Below are 14,994 nucleotides of genomic sequence, written 5' to 3'. Positions count from 1 at the left end.
ACGATAATCGACACCGAACACAAATCGATGAACGACGTGGCTGAATAAACCACATTGTATCGACGCAGCGGTGAAGGAAAACGCGAATGCGAGTCGCCGATCCCATCAGGCTGAGATGTGGAAAGTCTACAATGTGTGCTAGTACACACTCGCATGGTATGCCAAGGAGTGACATTGTGCGCGTGCGCATATTACAAGCCAGAACATTTGATTGCGCTTCTGCATGACAATGCCCCGCGCCCCGGCAAGGCTGTGGAAGGATCAAGAGCGAAGAGCACAGTTCTGGACAACAGCATTCCACGTCAACCATTCGGACGCGACCTCAGCCACAAAAGGTTCGCAAAGCTGAGTGATAGACAGGCAGTATACGACGTCAGATATTGCATTGAGAGCCATGCTCCGATGCTGTTCGAATGCTCAACGATCGACGATGCAGCAGTGCAGCATTTAGGCGTAAGCTGGGATGTCACTGCGAATCAATCAGCTCAGAGGAAGGCTGCTGGCTCGGTCTGCCTCCGGCGGTAACCATCGTCAGCCTTTCCCGGAAGTCGATAAAGAGCGCGACCAATGAGATCACGCGAAGCGATGCTGTTCAAGCGCTGTCACTGATCACTCGACGTGTGTCGCTTCAATCTCGAGATTCCCCCGATTACAAAATCAATCAGAGGGCGTTGCGCCTTGATCATTAGGCCTCAATTTTGAGACTGTCTTGAGTACACCCACTTAACGTGACATGTCGATCGCTTTATCATATCATCAATAGCAGGATGAGTTTGACGGCTGGGCGTCATTATTTCGATGTGTAGCTGCGCCTTTGGTCCGCAACTTGGTCACTGGCCTTCTTTTATCATCATCGTGCTAGCGTTTGCCCAAGATAGTAAGACGGGAGCACAGCCCAAAATAGCAGAACGATCTGGACTACTTCGCTTCCTGTCCCCTCTAGAGCCAATGATTAGCGTCGCACAAGATACTGGAGGAGGATCGAGACGCGGTATGAGCTATGTGTAGCCCGACTGGGCAGAAATTGCGGATGTAAACAAACTTGAAACAGGATACAATTACCACAATTTTGGCAGCAGCACATGACTGAAGCAGACTCGCAGTGTTCCTGTCAGCTCGTGGACATATGCAGACAGAGGTCGCTGGAATAGATAGGAGTCAGGTTCACCGACATGTTGGTGCGGTCACGCCCCTGAAAATAGAAACTGCAGGATCTCGGATTGATTATTCGCAGCGTCCAATTTCTTGAGCCAGAGCTAATAGCACCGGAAACTTGATGATGCAAGAAGTGCATGCACGCACGGTAAGTCTGAGTCCCTTCCGGTGTTTGGTATGGTCCAACCAAGAACACCGATCCGCTTCTACTTCTGGGGACCGCACTTTAGTGCTCTCATCCTGATTACAGTTTGAGGAGCGACCTGAACGGCGCAGTCCAGTTCACCGGGCGTACCCTATCACCAAGGGCAACTAGCCCGTCATCTACTCTTACCTTTGTACAATCATCTCCACCATGATATACAGATAGTCAGTCAACGAGCTGTAGGCTTTGTTTGGCGAAATCAAATAATGGACAGTGGTCATGAACGGAGTAACGCAGTATAGTCGTAAGAAGCTCGAGAACATGTACGAGCGAATGGACGCCAAGCGGGTTTGAGAAATATCGCTATTGCCATTGGGACTGGAGCAGAAAGCGTAGGGCTTTTGCAACTTGGTCAATCCTGCGCAACAAGATACTGCTACTTTCCCATTTCCGGGCTGACCACATACACAAGTGTGTTCCGAAAGCAAAGTTTCTGCTTGTAGGGCATCTTAGATTTCGCGTCTGCAACTCCTTTCGAGTCGTCTATTGTTGTACGCTATCCAGACCGGAGATCAGACGCGACCAGATGTACATCTTATTCGTGACATCTTTTATGAGCTCCGCTAAGCAGTTGGAGCCGTAATAATGGAGCAAAGAATCAATCAAGTCAGTGTTTTGAATCGGCTCATGGCTTGCACTTCCCCGTAGACGCATGAATGGACTGAAATTATCTCTCAACTAGGTCGATGTCTGCGAACCTCATCTAAACCATGAGTCTTAATCTCCAGTGTTCACTTTTCCTCCGAAATCCGACGATCGAGGCAAAGCCTTGTAATCCGCCACATCACCTCGCCGGCCAAATTTGACCACAGCACGACCAGCATAAGCCGGCATTGAATCTCTTCCATTCGGGTCCTGATGACTGATAGCTGTGCTCAACTACGCATCTCTTGATAATCCCAAGTAAGCAGAGAACTCGTGGCTGGAATGCGCTCTGTTGGCGAAGATGGCTGTCAGACCGAATGAGACGGTCAAGAGCGTGACTCCGATGGAGATCCCGTGGGCCAGCCAGAGTTTTCGTCGAGTGTAGACATAGATGTTGTTTCTGGTAGCGAGCGTAACTTCTGTTCCGTTTGGCCGGAATTCACAGATCTCGTTGTAGCTAGAAAGCCCACTCGTCAGCGTGTTCTCGTCGGTCGGGTAGATGTGCCCGGACTCACTTCAGCTCCAGCTCGCTCATGAGACTTATTGTAATATGATGAAAGAGTTGTTCCGATGCCTGTTGTGATGGTGAGTTCCCCTGAGAGCTTCTCCGATTTGTCAAGCCGCGGTAGACCGAGTCGTTCCATGGAGGCCGCATTTGTTGCAACGGCGAACACGTTTCGTCGAGAATGCCCAGATTTTCGATCCACTCGAGCTCCGGCGACTGCACCAGACTAGTGCTAGCGATTGCTGAATTCATTGTGAGACGCCGGCCCGACTCTGCATCTTACTGCCATTCCAGACTTCTGGTGATCAATTCGAGGTTGGCATGCAGGATCGCCGTGTGAGACATGTCGCGTATCACAGTGAAGTCAAAGACACCTGCAGAGAGGCAAAAATTTGGCCTGCTACACCTATGTGTGCAAGTCTCGCCATAGCGGCACATAGCCATGATATGCTTATGAGGTCCACGGTTTCCATAATTACCGAGATGGTCGCATGGCCTTTGTATCGAAGAGTCACTGTACAGCTCGGGAGCGTCTTTCGGCAGTCCGGTGATAGGCTATATTGTGTCCAGCGTCTGCTCCGATGCGTTCAATAGCTCGAAGCGCACTTCTTGCGCTCCGTCGGCGAACTGTAGGTTTTCAATTCAAGTGGAGCTGTGCATGCTGCACTGACAGCATACTTGAATCCACTTTCGACCCGCTGAAGCATTTCTGCACATCGTCCTCACTCGTGTTTGATCGTATCGCGCATGGTGATGGTCGACCATAGATAAAACTGCCATCTAGCATGACTTCCATGAACGAAGGAGTTACAGCAACATAGAAAACTGCTTTGTTTTGTCCTGGCCAAAAGTAGTCGTTCAACTCCAATGGCTCAGAATGCCATATGAAGCCTTCGGAACTCAAGTCGGCATATGCTAGCTCACTCTCTACGCCCCGTGCCCGTTCGGTAATTTTGGATCGCCACGAATGAATTCCACAGAGAGCTGAAGAACGTCGATAGGCAGCAAGCTGCACGCGAATACGAGCGACTTGAGCATGGCGGGAGAGTTGACGATGAGTTACGAGATCTTAAGGCCGCGAACCAGCATCTCACTTTACTGCTTGAAAGGCTTGGAGCGCAGGATCTCGACTTCGAAAGCACGATCGCAGAACATGGGGCTGGCAGTCAAAAGCTGAAATATCAGCGACCAACAATGCAACAAGAGACAGAGGCACAGAAGGAGCGACCGCAGCAGAAGCGCTGCGTCAGCCAGCTAATCTCGAGGCCCTTTTCACTGCTTGGTACTATGGTAGTCGGCTTGCCGAGAGTGTTCCTGCACACCAGCCAGGCCAGATATGAAGCTCGTAAGCGTCCATGGGACCCAGATGAAGGCTTGCCAACAAGAGCGGTTGAGTCTGGCAGTAGCAGATAATCCTCTCAAGGGCGTGAGCTGTGACACAAGTTGGTGATGGCATGGAAGGTTCTGAAATTGATCTTGAGCACGTAGTAGGCGACAAAAGATACACAAGTAGAGAAGAGGTGCTGGGCGAGATTCAAACATTTGGGATGAAGTAACGATGCAAGAATAGCACGTGGGAGCATTTCTATCTATTGATACCAGGATCGGTGTGGCACGCTAAGCTAGCTCCTGCCTTCTACTCTGACCTGCTAACTCCTGCCTCTCACTGTGAGCTGCCAATTCGCGAGGACCTGTTGTCCAAGATGGAGCTTCGACTGCGGCTATGGGGTAGTAATCTATGCCTTTGTGGCCTGAATCCAGGATCTGTATGTCTTGGACATCCCGAGTCTCCTGAGACCTTTGAGATCTGGATGCCGGCTGTCGTCTCCGAATGAAAAACAAGGCCACAGATATGGCAGCTAGAGCAGCTATCCCAACAGCAGCGCCTATTCCAGCTTTTGCACCTGTCGACAGGCCGGCATCGTTGTCGTCAGTGTTGCTGCCATCATTACTCGTTGAATTGCCGAGTGGTGTCCAGTGATCCGACCAGGACGAGGCGAAAAGGCCGAGATCACTGTTGGTATCAATAGTAGTATCATCGCGATTTATGTCCCGAATATCTTCTGCGAGACCGTTTCGCATCACGCCCGGACCAGGAGCCTGCACGATCCACCCTTTGCTGTTCTCCCAGTTCCGGCCAAAGAAAGCTGCTTGTAGGAAAGATTTGCCCAGAACATACGTGCCCTCCGTCGGCCAGTCATCATCAGATGTAAGTTGCTCTGATGGGACCCAAGGTTGGCATGGAAAGTAGGGAGTCGCGGACGTTCGACCGGAATAGAGTGGGTCCAGCGTCAGATTGAGAAGTCGAAAAGGCACTTTGATGGTGACGCGTTGCGAAGAAGTCACAGAGGGTGAAAATACAAAGCCAAGATATGCAGGCGACGATACGATGGTCGTGTATCGCGCGTCCTCGGTATCCCACAGGTAGAGATTGAGAGTCGAATCGTATGTCACAGGCAGTAGCGCTGCTACCCTTTCGCAAGTCGGCCGTGGAAGCGCAAGGTAAGACTCGATGGGCTGGAAAGATACTGGGATGGAACTCTGCTCGCCCTGCCCATTCCGGAGGAGGCCTGTTTTCGTGTCGTTGAAAGAAAAAGGAGACCCTCCTGTTTCGACACCAATGACTATGTCCTGGAGATATGCTGCACTCCTGCCGAACTCGACGATGGGGCCGATTGTTCTGCCCCGATCGTAACCGCCATAGTACATAGAGGCTGAATAGTTGAGAGCTGCCGATCCGACGTGCAATCCAAAGCTGTTCGACGTGGTGACACTTTGGTTGGCCAGCCATGATCCTGGAGGCCAGTGATCCACACCAGTGATTCCCCAAGCCCCACGTCCGCCCAGTGTCAAGTATCCTACTTCAATAGGTGGCCCGTTTGACTGGTTCTCTCCGATGACATATTTACCGGATGTGAGGGCAACGATCCCCGAGTTTGGTACGATATTTCGTGTCGCATTTGCCCCATTCGGACCCGGGATCGCGAGTGAGTGTGGCCTGATCGGTCCTTTCATGTCCATGTTGCCACCGCCATTGGCTCTGCGCACCTCTGGGACGAAAGCAGTTTGCAGGTCTTCAGGGATACTTGTGTTTGGACTGAACCTGCCTCCGGTGCCGCAGTTTGGGTTTCCATCACACATGACAACCGTAGGCAGTATGCTCGCGAGCCAACCTCCAGGAAATACATCGAACGCGTCGTACTTGTTGGGATCGTATGCTTCGCGTTCGTAGTCTCGGCTCACAAATACTCTCAAAGAAGTCCAGGGGCCATCGAGGCCATAATTGCGACTTCCTGGTGGAACTTGGACGGGTGTTGCGACGACGGCTGTTGCGAGCATAACGCAGAGCCACTTTGGGGCTGCCCTTCGCTGTTGGTCAACAATCATGGTCTGTATGTCCATAAGACTTGGTTCAGTGCTGAGAGCTGGGGGCACCGAGTCGTCCCCAGCGACAACTATTCTCGAAGGTCACGCAATTAATGCAGCCAGGGAACTGGCACTGTACTGGAAATGGAAGAGGCAGTGCAGCGCGCCCGCAACGCACTATGTCGTGGGCTGGAGCTTCCCGTTGGGAGATTTGTCAGAACTGACCAACAATCTGCAGATGACCTGAATGCAGGCTCCCAGTTGGGGCGGAAACATCCAGTTGTCTCGCAGGCTGGCCCCGGCTATTGCAGGTTGGCGTGCCGGAGCGGGCCAGAATTTCTGTGCAGCGCGAATGACTTGACACGGAGTTTGAGGTTGGCGCGAGGACAGCCAGTCGTTTCACAAAGGCTACAGAGCAAGTGCGTGCCGCCCACGAAGTTGGAAAATTGACGACAGAATTCATTCGTCGCCTTGTTGGCGGCTACTGCTAGCCGCTTCGTGGTACATGAGGTCCATGTTCTCGCAACTCCTCCAAGTCTTCGCTGCGAAGATTAGGTAAAAACAGGTGGCGAGTCGATGGAATGCAGCTGCAGTGGCTTGCGGGCCATGAAGCCAAAAGTATATCCACGTGCGGTGTGGTATCGCAGCACGCAGCGCTAGAGTGCCAAGGGCGCTTAGACTATCTTCTACGTCTTGGCGTTTGAGCTCTCGGCCCGAACATCGAAACTTAGGGCAGTAGAACTAAGTCTGCCCAATGCTACTCCAATGTGTTCCAGCGCGTTGACGTCCGACACGAAAATTTCGCATCGTAATCAAGGCAGAACCGACTGCACTGCTGCATCGATTGTGAGATAATGTGATCGCCTGATGGCCTGCAGATCCGATCAGGCTGAGATGTGGAAAGTCTACAAGTTCGCGCTAGCACGTCTTAGAGCCAGTGTGTCAAGAGATTGGTGGAGGCTGCTATCTAGGTTTGTCGATGTTGGACGTCTCGCATAACAGTACCTGCCGTGCAGGCACCGGCAAGGCTGAGTTGATAAACTGACCGCCTCACGGCCGTACCCTTAGCTGCTCGACCCATGTCTCCTTCTTTGAGTAGAGTGTCGATTCGTACTTTCATCTACTATCCACGCTAGGTCGGCAACCCTTGTAGGTGACCCGATTGACAAGCTGTGCTTTCAGCATAAGTGCACTTACTGCTGCACTTGTCGCGCGCATCTTGCTCTATCTTTTGTTGATAGCAGAGCAGCTTGTATACATGGCCCTGTCATGTCGGCGCTGGTAACTTTCACTCTCCTCGCGAGGGTCACTCTCGCTCTCGCTCAGGAGATCCCCAGCCTGCCAGAGTGCGCGCAAGGCTGCGCCACCGATTCTGGAGGCTGCAGCGAGGTCGATATCGTGTGTATTTGCAGCAATACTCTGCTTATCGAGAATCTCTCATTCTGCGTGTCGGAGAGCCGTGACCAGTCGGGCCAAAATGGCGCGTTCCACGATTCTGCCGGCCCGGAAGTAACTCAGACCGTGCGCAGAGGTTCTTAGCTTCGCCTACCTCCTGTGTGGCTCGTACGGTGTGACCACGCTGCCTAGCGCCGCCCCCTGCGCCGCCACCGCGTCCGGCCGAGTCTCTACTACCGCAGTTGATCCTCGTCCGGATTCAATGACATCGGATCCAGCAACTTCCTTGTCCACCACCATGGAATCCTCCACGAGCGATACCGCGACTGGTATCGAGAGTTCTGAGACCACCTCGACCACTAGCGCCTCAATCAACATCAGGACTACCTCGACTGCTGCCACTACCTCGAGTGATCGCGGGCTGAAGGCTACGCCGTTAACCTACACGGGAGCTGGATCTCGTGCAATTGCAGTGGCCGGAATTTTGGGCGCTGTTCTCATCGGTGCACTTGCTTAATGAGCTGCAGGTCAGAGTACATGGATAGGAGAGCCATGGTGAGCAGAAGAGACTCAGATGAATTTAAGAGGGGCTTATGTGGGCAAAGAGGCTGTGTGTAATCCGAGCGCAAGAATCATGATTCTGAGCCTCCGTGTTAGATATTGGTCCTCCGAGTTGGAAGATCGATATTCGCTCGGGAATCGAAGGGGGCTTAGGCACAGAGTTAACACAAAAGGTCACAACCTGTCCAAATTGGTATTCATGCTCGTCGGAGGCTAGAACATCTGCACGTAGAACATCGGCCCTTCGTGCCACGATCAATAAGGAGCATTGCAAGGAACTCGCACTGCCACTCGAAAAGTGATATCTTCAGTCCACATGAAGTTTGAGCACGAAGCTCATATCTAGGTCTTAAGGAAAGTCCATGTATTCCAATCCACCTCCAACTCCCGTTGCTGCTCGCCGTTCAAGTCAGGCCCCACCGCTCTGTAGAGAATGTCCGTCGATAGCTCTCCGCGTGAATTTGTGCCAATCCACACCACCTCTACCCTCTTCTACATGGTGACCTCGATGTCATCCAAAGCATTCTCAGCGGCGAATTCTTCATCAGCCGCTCTCTTAAGTGCCGAGGTCTTACACTTGAGTGGCTCCTAAAACAATTGAGGAGAGTTTTGTGTCAGCCTCGCTGTGCAAGCTTCGGTTTATGATTGTGAAATTCGATTAACTTACCTGCTTTTCACAGGCCAAGAGCGAGCCAGAATCTGGGCAATTCTTACAACATGTTCCAGGCAGACAAACTGGTTGCTTGCATTGCACCAGCCGTGCCTTGCTGCTACATTTATAGCATGATGGTGGCAAGCAGTGTGGCGTGTGCGGGTCGATACCATTGTCGGCGAAGACGCCGATGGCGCCCATGAGGAGGACGACGATGATGGAGAGACGAGCCATTGTGGGCTTTTCTTGACTTTTGGTTTGTTTGAGGTCGGAGGCGATTGCTGTGACGATGATGTTGCTGTGAGCTTGTTTGATGCTGCTCCAAGTGTGACAGATGGCGCGTTATATACCGCTTGTCGCGGACTCTTTCGGTTTCTCGCTTGCGCTTTGGATGTTGACATTGCATGCGGAGTGTCTCACTCCGCGACAGATACTGATGCTGCATTCAGTATACCAATGTGTTGTCGTATATCTGATCAAGGTCATCCCAGGCCTCAGGCTACTGTTATAGCAAGAACAGACTTTCATGCTGATAGCTGGAGTCACTCTGCATTACAACAGTCATGGATCGTTTCTTGATAACACATACGTTGGGCTTCGTATTCAAAGTCGAATCATGGTCCAACAATAGCCCGAGGTCCTCAAGCTACGTGACTTATCGTTATGATCGCAAACCCCATGCCATTCATGTATGGTCATGGTCAGAAACGTGGAGTAAGACTGTCGTCAGCATCTTGAAACTCGACGTTGGAAGCGTAGATCAGACTTGCTGACTCTAAGTGGATGCATGGCTGGAACTGTACTGGACATTCAGATTGGACCGCGTGCTTCGAGTTCTCGGAATTATCGTGCCCATGCTCGACCTTTCGAGCTAGAAGACTGCTTCCACCAGAGTGGACGTACTTCCGCTTGCATATCGAACGAAAGTCATTTCGTGCGTCAAGCCGTCGAAACCCGGAGTAGCAGAGGTGCCATCAAGAGTCTTACTTCGACCTCAAGCCGTCATGTAGCTCGTATTCCAATAGAGTTCTATCAAACCATGCTCATACATTTTTGACGCCTGCTCTGAATTATGCAGGGCGCTCATGCTGTGACGCTTCGAGCCTTAGCTCCGATTTACCCGTGCGGACGATGTGAGCGCCTAGGGTGATGAAGGCCAGATCCTTGCAACCCTACACGCTGGCCTGCTGCGTGTCCTGTAATTTGACAGGCTATTGCTTGTAGCTTGCATCAAATTGGGCTCGTGCACACAGGCTCAATGGTTGTTCGCCGTCCCCCTAGAGGCAGGTCTCCACGTACATCACTCTGTGGACCTTGTCTACGGACAGTCGCAAAGCGGTGCAAAGCGACGCTGCATGATGTGACTGTCAATCTGTACCCAAGTCGCGGCATCGAAGAGCCTGTGGCCGATCTTGAGCCCGTAGCCCGCTCGCGGCCGTCGTAGCCCAGCAAAGCTGTTTGGTGATATTACCCGAGCACTAATTCTGGCCCAAACACATGCAGTCAGGCGCTGACAGCGCCAGGGACTACGCTCCATGTTATCAGCGCATCTAGACCTCGACAGTTGCAGCTCTTCGAAGTGTAAAGCAATGCCCATTTTCTGGCCGGGTCCAGGTATTGACCACAACCATTCCACTGTGAATGGCTTACTTCCAAGTATACTGTTAGAATCCCTCAGCAACATTGGTCGGTCGCACACCTGCCCTTTCTTGGACCAAGGAAAATATCTTCCTCGTATTCTCTCAGCCGATGTCCTCTCGAAGCAAGGTGTCGCGAGGCCCACGTTGCAGCTCCAACGTGTGACTGGTTGAACTGCCGCAGATCAAGCGTTCCCATACCCGTTGGTGGCATGTGGGGCGGCAATAGATTGTCCAAATACCGACTCCGAGTTACAGCTGCGATGCCTCACTTTGCAGGCTTCAACTCAGAATCAGTCCCACAGATAGCGTCTTGCTCTTCCTGTGTCAAGGCCAACACAAAGTATTTGGTGAAGGCAGCACAACGTTGGTGTTCGGAAGAGAAGCGTTCCAAAACTTCGGCAGTACGTCCCGGTATCCGTCGTTCGACTCGATCTTGACTGAGCAACACACTCCCGGAAAGCCGACCTTCTGCGCCCAGATCCGAAGCGCTTTCGAAGCACTGTGCTACAACGAGTTTGGTGAAGCGGCCAATGGTCATATTGTAATGATTGAGAACATCGAAATCAGCTAGGAAGAATTCGGAGTCCGAGAAATGGTATATCTCCTTCCAAGCATCGTTACCATGACGAAAAGAGTAAACCCAAACTTTCTGACTCGGATCAGTGTGCTGTGGCAGGATCTTCAACTCAAGCCGCAGGTCTTGGCCACGTAGGCCTTCCACAATTTTGCCATGCTGAAGAAGCAGCGGAGTTGTAGGGCCATCGGCACCAAAGCCGACGTCAACCAGATACTTGCTGCCTTCGACTAATACGATGTTGGCCATGTGGCTCCTGGGAAGATGTATTAGTTGCGTACCGAAGAGACGATGGGCACACTTACATCGCTCTCCAGCCGCCGTCTGTCAACCCGACTGTGGCTGTGGTGATACGGCAGACTACACCGTATGCACTGAAACCCAGCGATCGCAAGACGGTGCCGAAGAATGCATTGTTTTCCAAGCAATAGCCGCCGCGGCTGTGAGTCACAATCTTGTCGAACAGGACTTCTGGGTCCAGGGAGATTCTGCGATCTACGGAATAATGAAGTTCCAGTGTCTCGAAAGGTACGTGTACGAGCTGATGTCGAAGCAAAGCGGTAACATAGGACAGTGAGTGTGGCGGGAACCGGTCTGGTGAGAAATGAATGCGCTTGAAGTAGGCCTGGAGCTGGCGTTGGTTGTAGCTGCTCATGATGAGATGGACGAAGTTGTGCAGCAAAAGACGTTTCCACAGGTAGGGATGGGTTTTAAGGATAGACAGCTTGCTCCAGATTGTCATTGGTAGGGCGGCGTTGCGTATTGCGCCATTTCCTGGCCGTGAGCTTTTACGAGGGACATCTTGTCAAAGACCGTCCTCTGCTCGGAATTGATCGTCCGTGAGAGGATTCACTGTCAACGTGGACCTTGGCACCCAAGGCATTTGAGGTCTACGCTGATACTGCTTGCGTGTAGAAGAACTTGCAGGAGTATTGGCCGACTCGAGCAGTCCGGCTACGAGATCGGCTTTCGGAGGCCATTACCCGAGTCACGTGCACGATGCGTTCCGCCCACTTCACTTCGCGTCTTTCGCGCCCGACACGCGCTCCATTTCACCCAAGTCAAGATCATGCCCGCCATGACAGACTTTGGCGACTCAACGCTGCTACAAAAGCCACTGGACGCGCCTCACGATCCTCTCACTCGCACGGCATGCACGTACAACCCTCTCGCGACATATACACTACCCCGCGGCAATGGCAAACATTACCAGCAGCAATATGCCGACATGTACTTTGCTAGGCTGGCTCAATTGAAACCAGGGCTGGTCCAGCTCGCTACTGACGCGTTCTCCGACTATGAGGTCGCCGGCGAAGCGGCAAAAAGGGTTGACCGAGTGCTGGACGTTCGGCAAGGACACTTGTGCTGGGTCGTTGGCACAATCTACATGGAGATGCCTCTGAAGCCCAACGTCCTGGACGACATCGGAAAAGAGCATTGGATCGCTGCTCCTCCACCGCGGGAGAAGTATAATGGAGGTGAGGGACAAGTGATGCTGGAGGATGAGTCGGGACGACTGAAGTTGACGGGGAGCTTTCTGCGTAATGTGCTGCTTGTGACAGGAGCAATTGTCGCTGTGTTGGGAACAGAGAACGTGGATGGCGACTTCGAAGTGTTGGACTTGCGAGTACCAGATCTGCCACGACAGCCGGCACGCTGGGAGAGAGACGATGGTGATGCGGCGGTAAAAGGCAAGAAGGTCAGCCAGAAGCGAGAGAAGGCCGGCAAAGTCGCCATAGTTTCTGGGCTGTCGATCAGTGGTGATGAGGGAGACACTCTTCTACTCGACCTGCTGGCCGAGTTTCTCCTCGGCGAAGCGACCTCTCCCGAGGACCAGGAAAGAGCTTCGCAAATTTCACGCCTCATCATTGCAGGCAACGCCCTTGCCCATGGACAGCCCATCCCGTCTCGAGAGGATGTCATCGCAGCCAAGAAGTCTGGAAAGCGCACATATGGCTACGATGCGTCTGCCTACAATGCCGCACCTACAGATCGCCTGGATTCCTACATCGCTTCACTCCTCCCGTCGATCCCGGTCACTCTCCTCCCAGGCGCAACAGATCCCACATCGACAAGTCTGCCGCAGCAGCCCATTCATGCTGCCATGTTCGCTCGCTGTCGACCGTACATGTCACACCCCCAAGAGCCAGCTGGCAGCTGGTTCGACTCCCTCACGAATCCTGCAGAGTTCGATCTGGATGGCCTACGATTCATCGGCGGTGGAGGCCAAACACTGGATGATGTCTTCAAGTATGTGGACGGCGAAGAGAGACTTGAGATGATGGAAGCAATGCTGCGATGGCGACTGTCCGCTCCGACTGCGCCCGACACGCTGCCGTGCTATCCATTCCAGGACGGAGACCGATTCGTGATCAAGGAGTGCCCGCATGTTTATTTTGTAGGCAATCAGCCGAAATTCGAGACGACAGTTATTGAAGGGCCTCAAGGGCAAGAAGTCACGCTGATGACTGTGCCAAGCTTCGGAGAGACTGGGCAGGTCGTTTTACTGGATTTGGAGGATCTGAAGACCGAAATTGTGAAGTTTGAAGCATTTTCAGAGTGAAAAGCTCACGCACTGGTGTTGGGCTGAATTCTTAACACACGCACCACAACTGTGACGAGCATCACGAGTCGCCTGGATCGCACGACGCACGTGGCAAGATTACGCAAAGATTGTTGCCCAGTACGCGCAGCTCCGATGGGTTAGCAAACAGCTACGGCAACGCTGCTCGGTCGCGCTGAACAAAAAGCACGGAAGCAGTTTTGTCCTCACGACTCCAAACGTTGGACCCCAGCTGGCACCGCCACATCTCGCAAGCCACTGGCAAGCTCTGCCCGTCCCGATGCTCTGTCTGATCAGTAGTACAGAACACGGTGAACGCGTGCAAACATCTCACCAGATTGCAGTACTCAGCGAGTCATCAGCAATCCTGGCTGCGACACGATCTGAACAGATTGGCACTATTCTTAAACTTCGGGTCCAGCTTGGGTCGAATCGATTCTCATTGAGCGGAGTGAGACATAGAACCGCATGCCGGACTACCACTGCTCGAAGTAGAGACATGTTGCGGTGTCTTATGCCGTTGCTAGAGTAGTCTTGACTCACTGTCGAAATAGATCTCAGACCGAATCGGGTTTCAGACCAATGACAGACAGACAACACTTCAAACAAGCATAAAGCCGTGGTGTTCGCCAGCAGCTATTCCAAGCCAGTCAATCCTCCATTCCTCGTCCCGCACACAGGCTTCCATCACAGCTGCAGCTGGTCTGCGGCCCACCCTTCCAGTCGTCTATCAGATCTCTGCAACAACCAGACCCCAAACCTCCTTCTGCGACCACGACACACAAATCTCAAATCCACCACCTCTTCAAACAACTTCAGATCACATTTCATGCCTATCTTCCGATTTGATCTCGACGTCTTGAGAATGGCTTTCATTGCTGAAGAAGAAACCTGCCCAATCTGCATGGATGCCTTACAGCTCCCCGTTACCACAAACTGCGGCCACACTTTCTGTTTCGAATGTCTTGGGCACTGGATCGATCACAGCGAGTCCTGTCCTGCTTGTCGCAGGAGGCTGCAGTACGTCACGATATGGGCTTTTCCTCGGACGCAATTGGCGCCGCTTGGATTTTGAGCTTGGGAATAAGAGTTGGATTACGGTGTCGTATTTGCGAAGCATGATTTGAACGAGTGGGGTTGATGTCGAAGTATTAGGAGCTGAGCAATGGGATTGAATCGTGGAGGAGCCGACATGAAGCAACCAGTCCGGTCAACGATTTTCTACTCTAGCCGCATGCTGTATTGCGTTGTGACAAATGTATCAAGCTGTCATCTGCAGAGGCCGCTATGGAGATGAACTGAATTGTCTGGAGGATAACTGTGCGACCAGGACGTCCTGATTGGCAGATTGGCAGGCGTGTTTAGAAGACTTCCTGACTATTTGCTAGGACAGTTGAACCCTTCACTTTTTCACTAGTCTCCCTTTTGGCAGAAAGGGGACAGTAATGGCGACAATTTGACTCTTGGCTGATATCACGTATGTTTAATTTCTGTTAGAGCTTCGTCTCAATACCGTTCAGCGCTGAGTTGTACTTCAGATGTGGAATGCGAACTATTATATTGCTTTCACGTTTGCCTCGAATATCGTTCCTGCGTCATCTCAAGTCGGCTGGCACATCGAGCTATGACTGGAACTCGCAGCAGTTTGATGTACTACACCGCTTGCAAGTGGGATATTCTGGAAGATTAAGTGTCTTACTACAGTCTTGAACCACTCTCAAAGACATGATTCA

At 52.2% G+C, this 14,994-nt stretch overlaps 4 protein-coding genes across 4 annotated transcripts; 1 reads left to right on the top strand and 3 right to left on the bottom strand.

Moving 5' to 3' along the window:
* Nucleotides 1-2,239: 2,239 nt before the first annotated feature.
* On the bottom strand, nt 2,240-3,306 carry CKM354_001234800 (uncharacterized protein; the record flags this gene model as incomplete). Its single annotated transcript, XM_044807868.1, has 3 exons — nt 2,240-2,462; nt 2,521-2,752; nt 3,189-3,306. 3 exons carry the CDS (start codon nt 3,304-3,306, stop codon nt 2,240-2,242), a joined length of 573 nt encoding a protein of 190 aa, XP_044663803.1.
* Nucleotides 3,307-4,127: 821 nt separating this feature from the next.
* Nucleotides 4,128-5,912, bottom strand: CKM354_001234700 (uncharacterized protein; the record flags this gene model as incomplete). The annotated part of the gene is made up of 1 exon (XM_044807867.1): nt 4,128-5,912. The coding sequence occupies one exon, from the start codon at nt 5,910-5,912 to the stop codon at nt 4,128-4,130; it is 1,785 nt and encodes a 594-aa protein (XP_044663802.1).
* Nucleotides 5,913-10,389: 4,477 nt separating this feature from the next.
* Nucleotides 10,390-11,353, bottom strand: CKM354_001234600 (uncharacterized protein; the record flags this gene model as incomplete). The annotated part of the gene is made up of 2 exons (XM_044807866.1): nt 10,390-10,954; nt 11,004-11,353. The coding sequence occupies 2 exons, from the start codon at nt 11,351-11,353 to the stop codon at nt 10,390-10,392; spliced, it is 915 nt and encodes a 304-aa protein (XP_044663801.1).
* Nucleotides 11,354-11,767: 414 nt separating this feature from the next.
* Nucleotides 11,768-13,261, top strand: CKM354_001234500 (DNA-directed DNA polymerase delta subunit POL31; the record flags this gene model as incomplete). The annotated part of the gene is made up of 1 exon (XM_044807865.1): nt 11,768-13,261. One exon carries the CDS (start codon nt 11,768-11,770, stop codon nt 13,259-13,261), a length of 1,494 nt encoding a protein of 497 aa, XP_044663800.1.
* Nucleotides 13,262-14,994: the final 1,733 nt, after the last annotated feature.

The sequence above is a fragment of the Cercospora kikuchii genome (genome assembly GCF_019650295.1).
Source record: "Cercospora kikuchii DNA, contig_00009, whole genome shotgun sequence".
Taxonomy (NCBI): Eukaryota; Fungi; Ascomycota; class Dothideomycetes; order Mycosphaerellales; family Mycosphaerellaceae; genus Cercospora; species Cercospora kikuchii.
The sequence above is the reverse complement of the archived record's forward strand: the minus strand, read 5'-3'. Positions and strand labels throughout refer to the sequence as shown.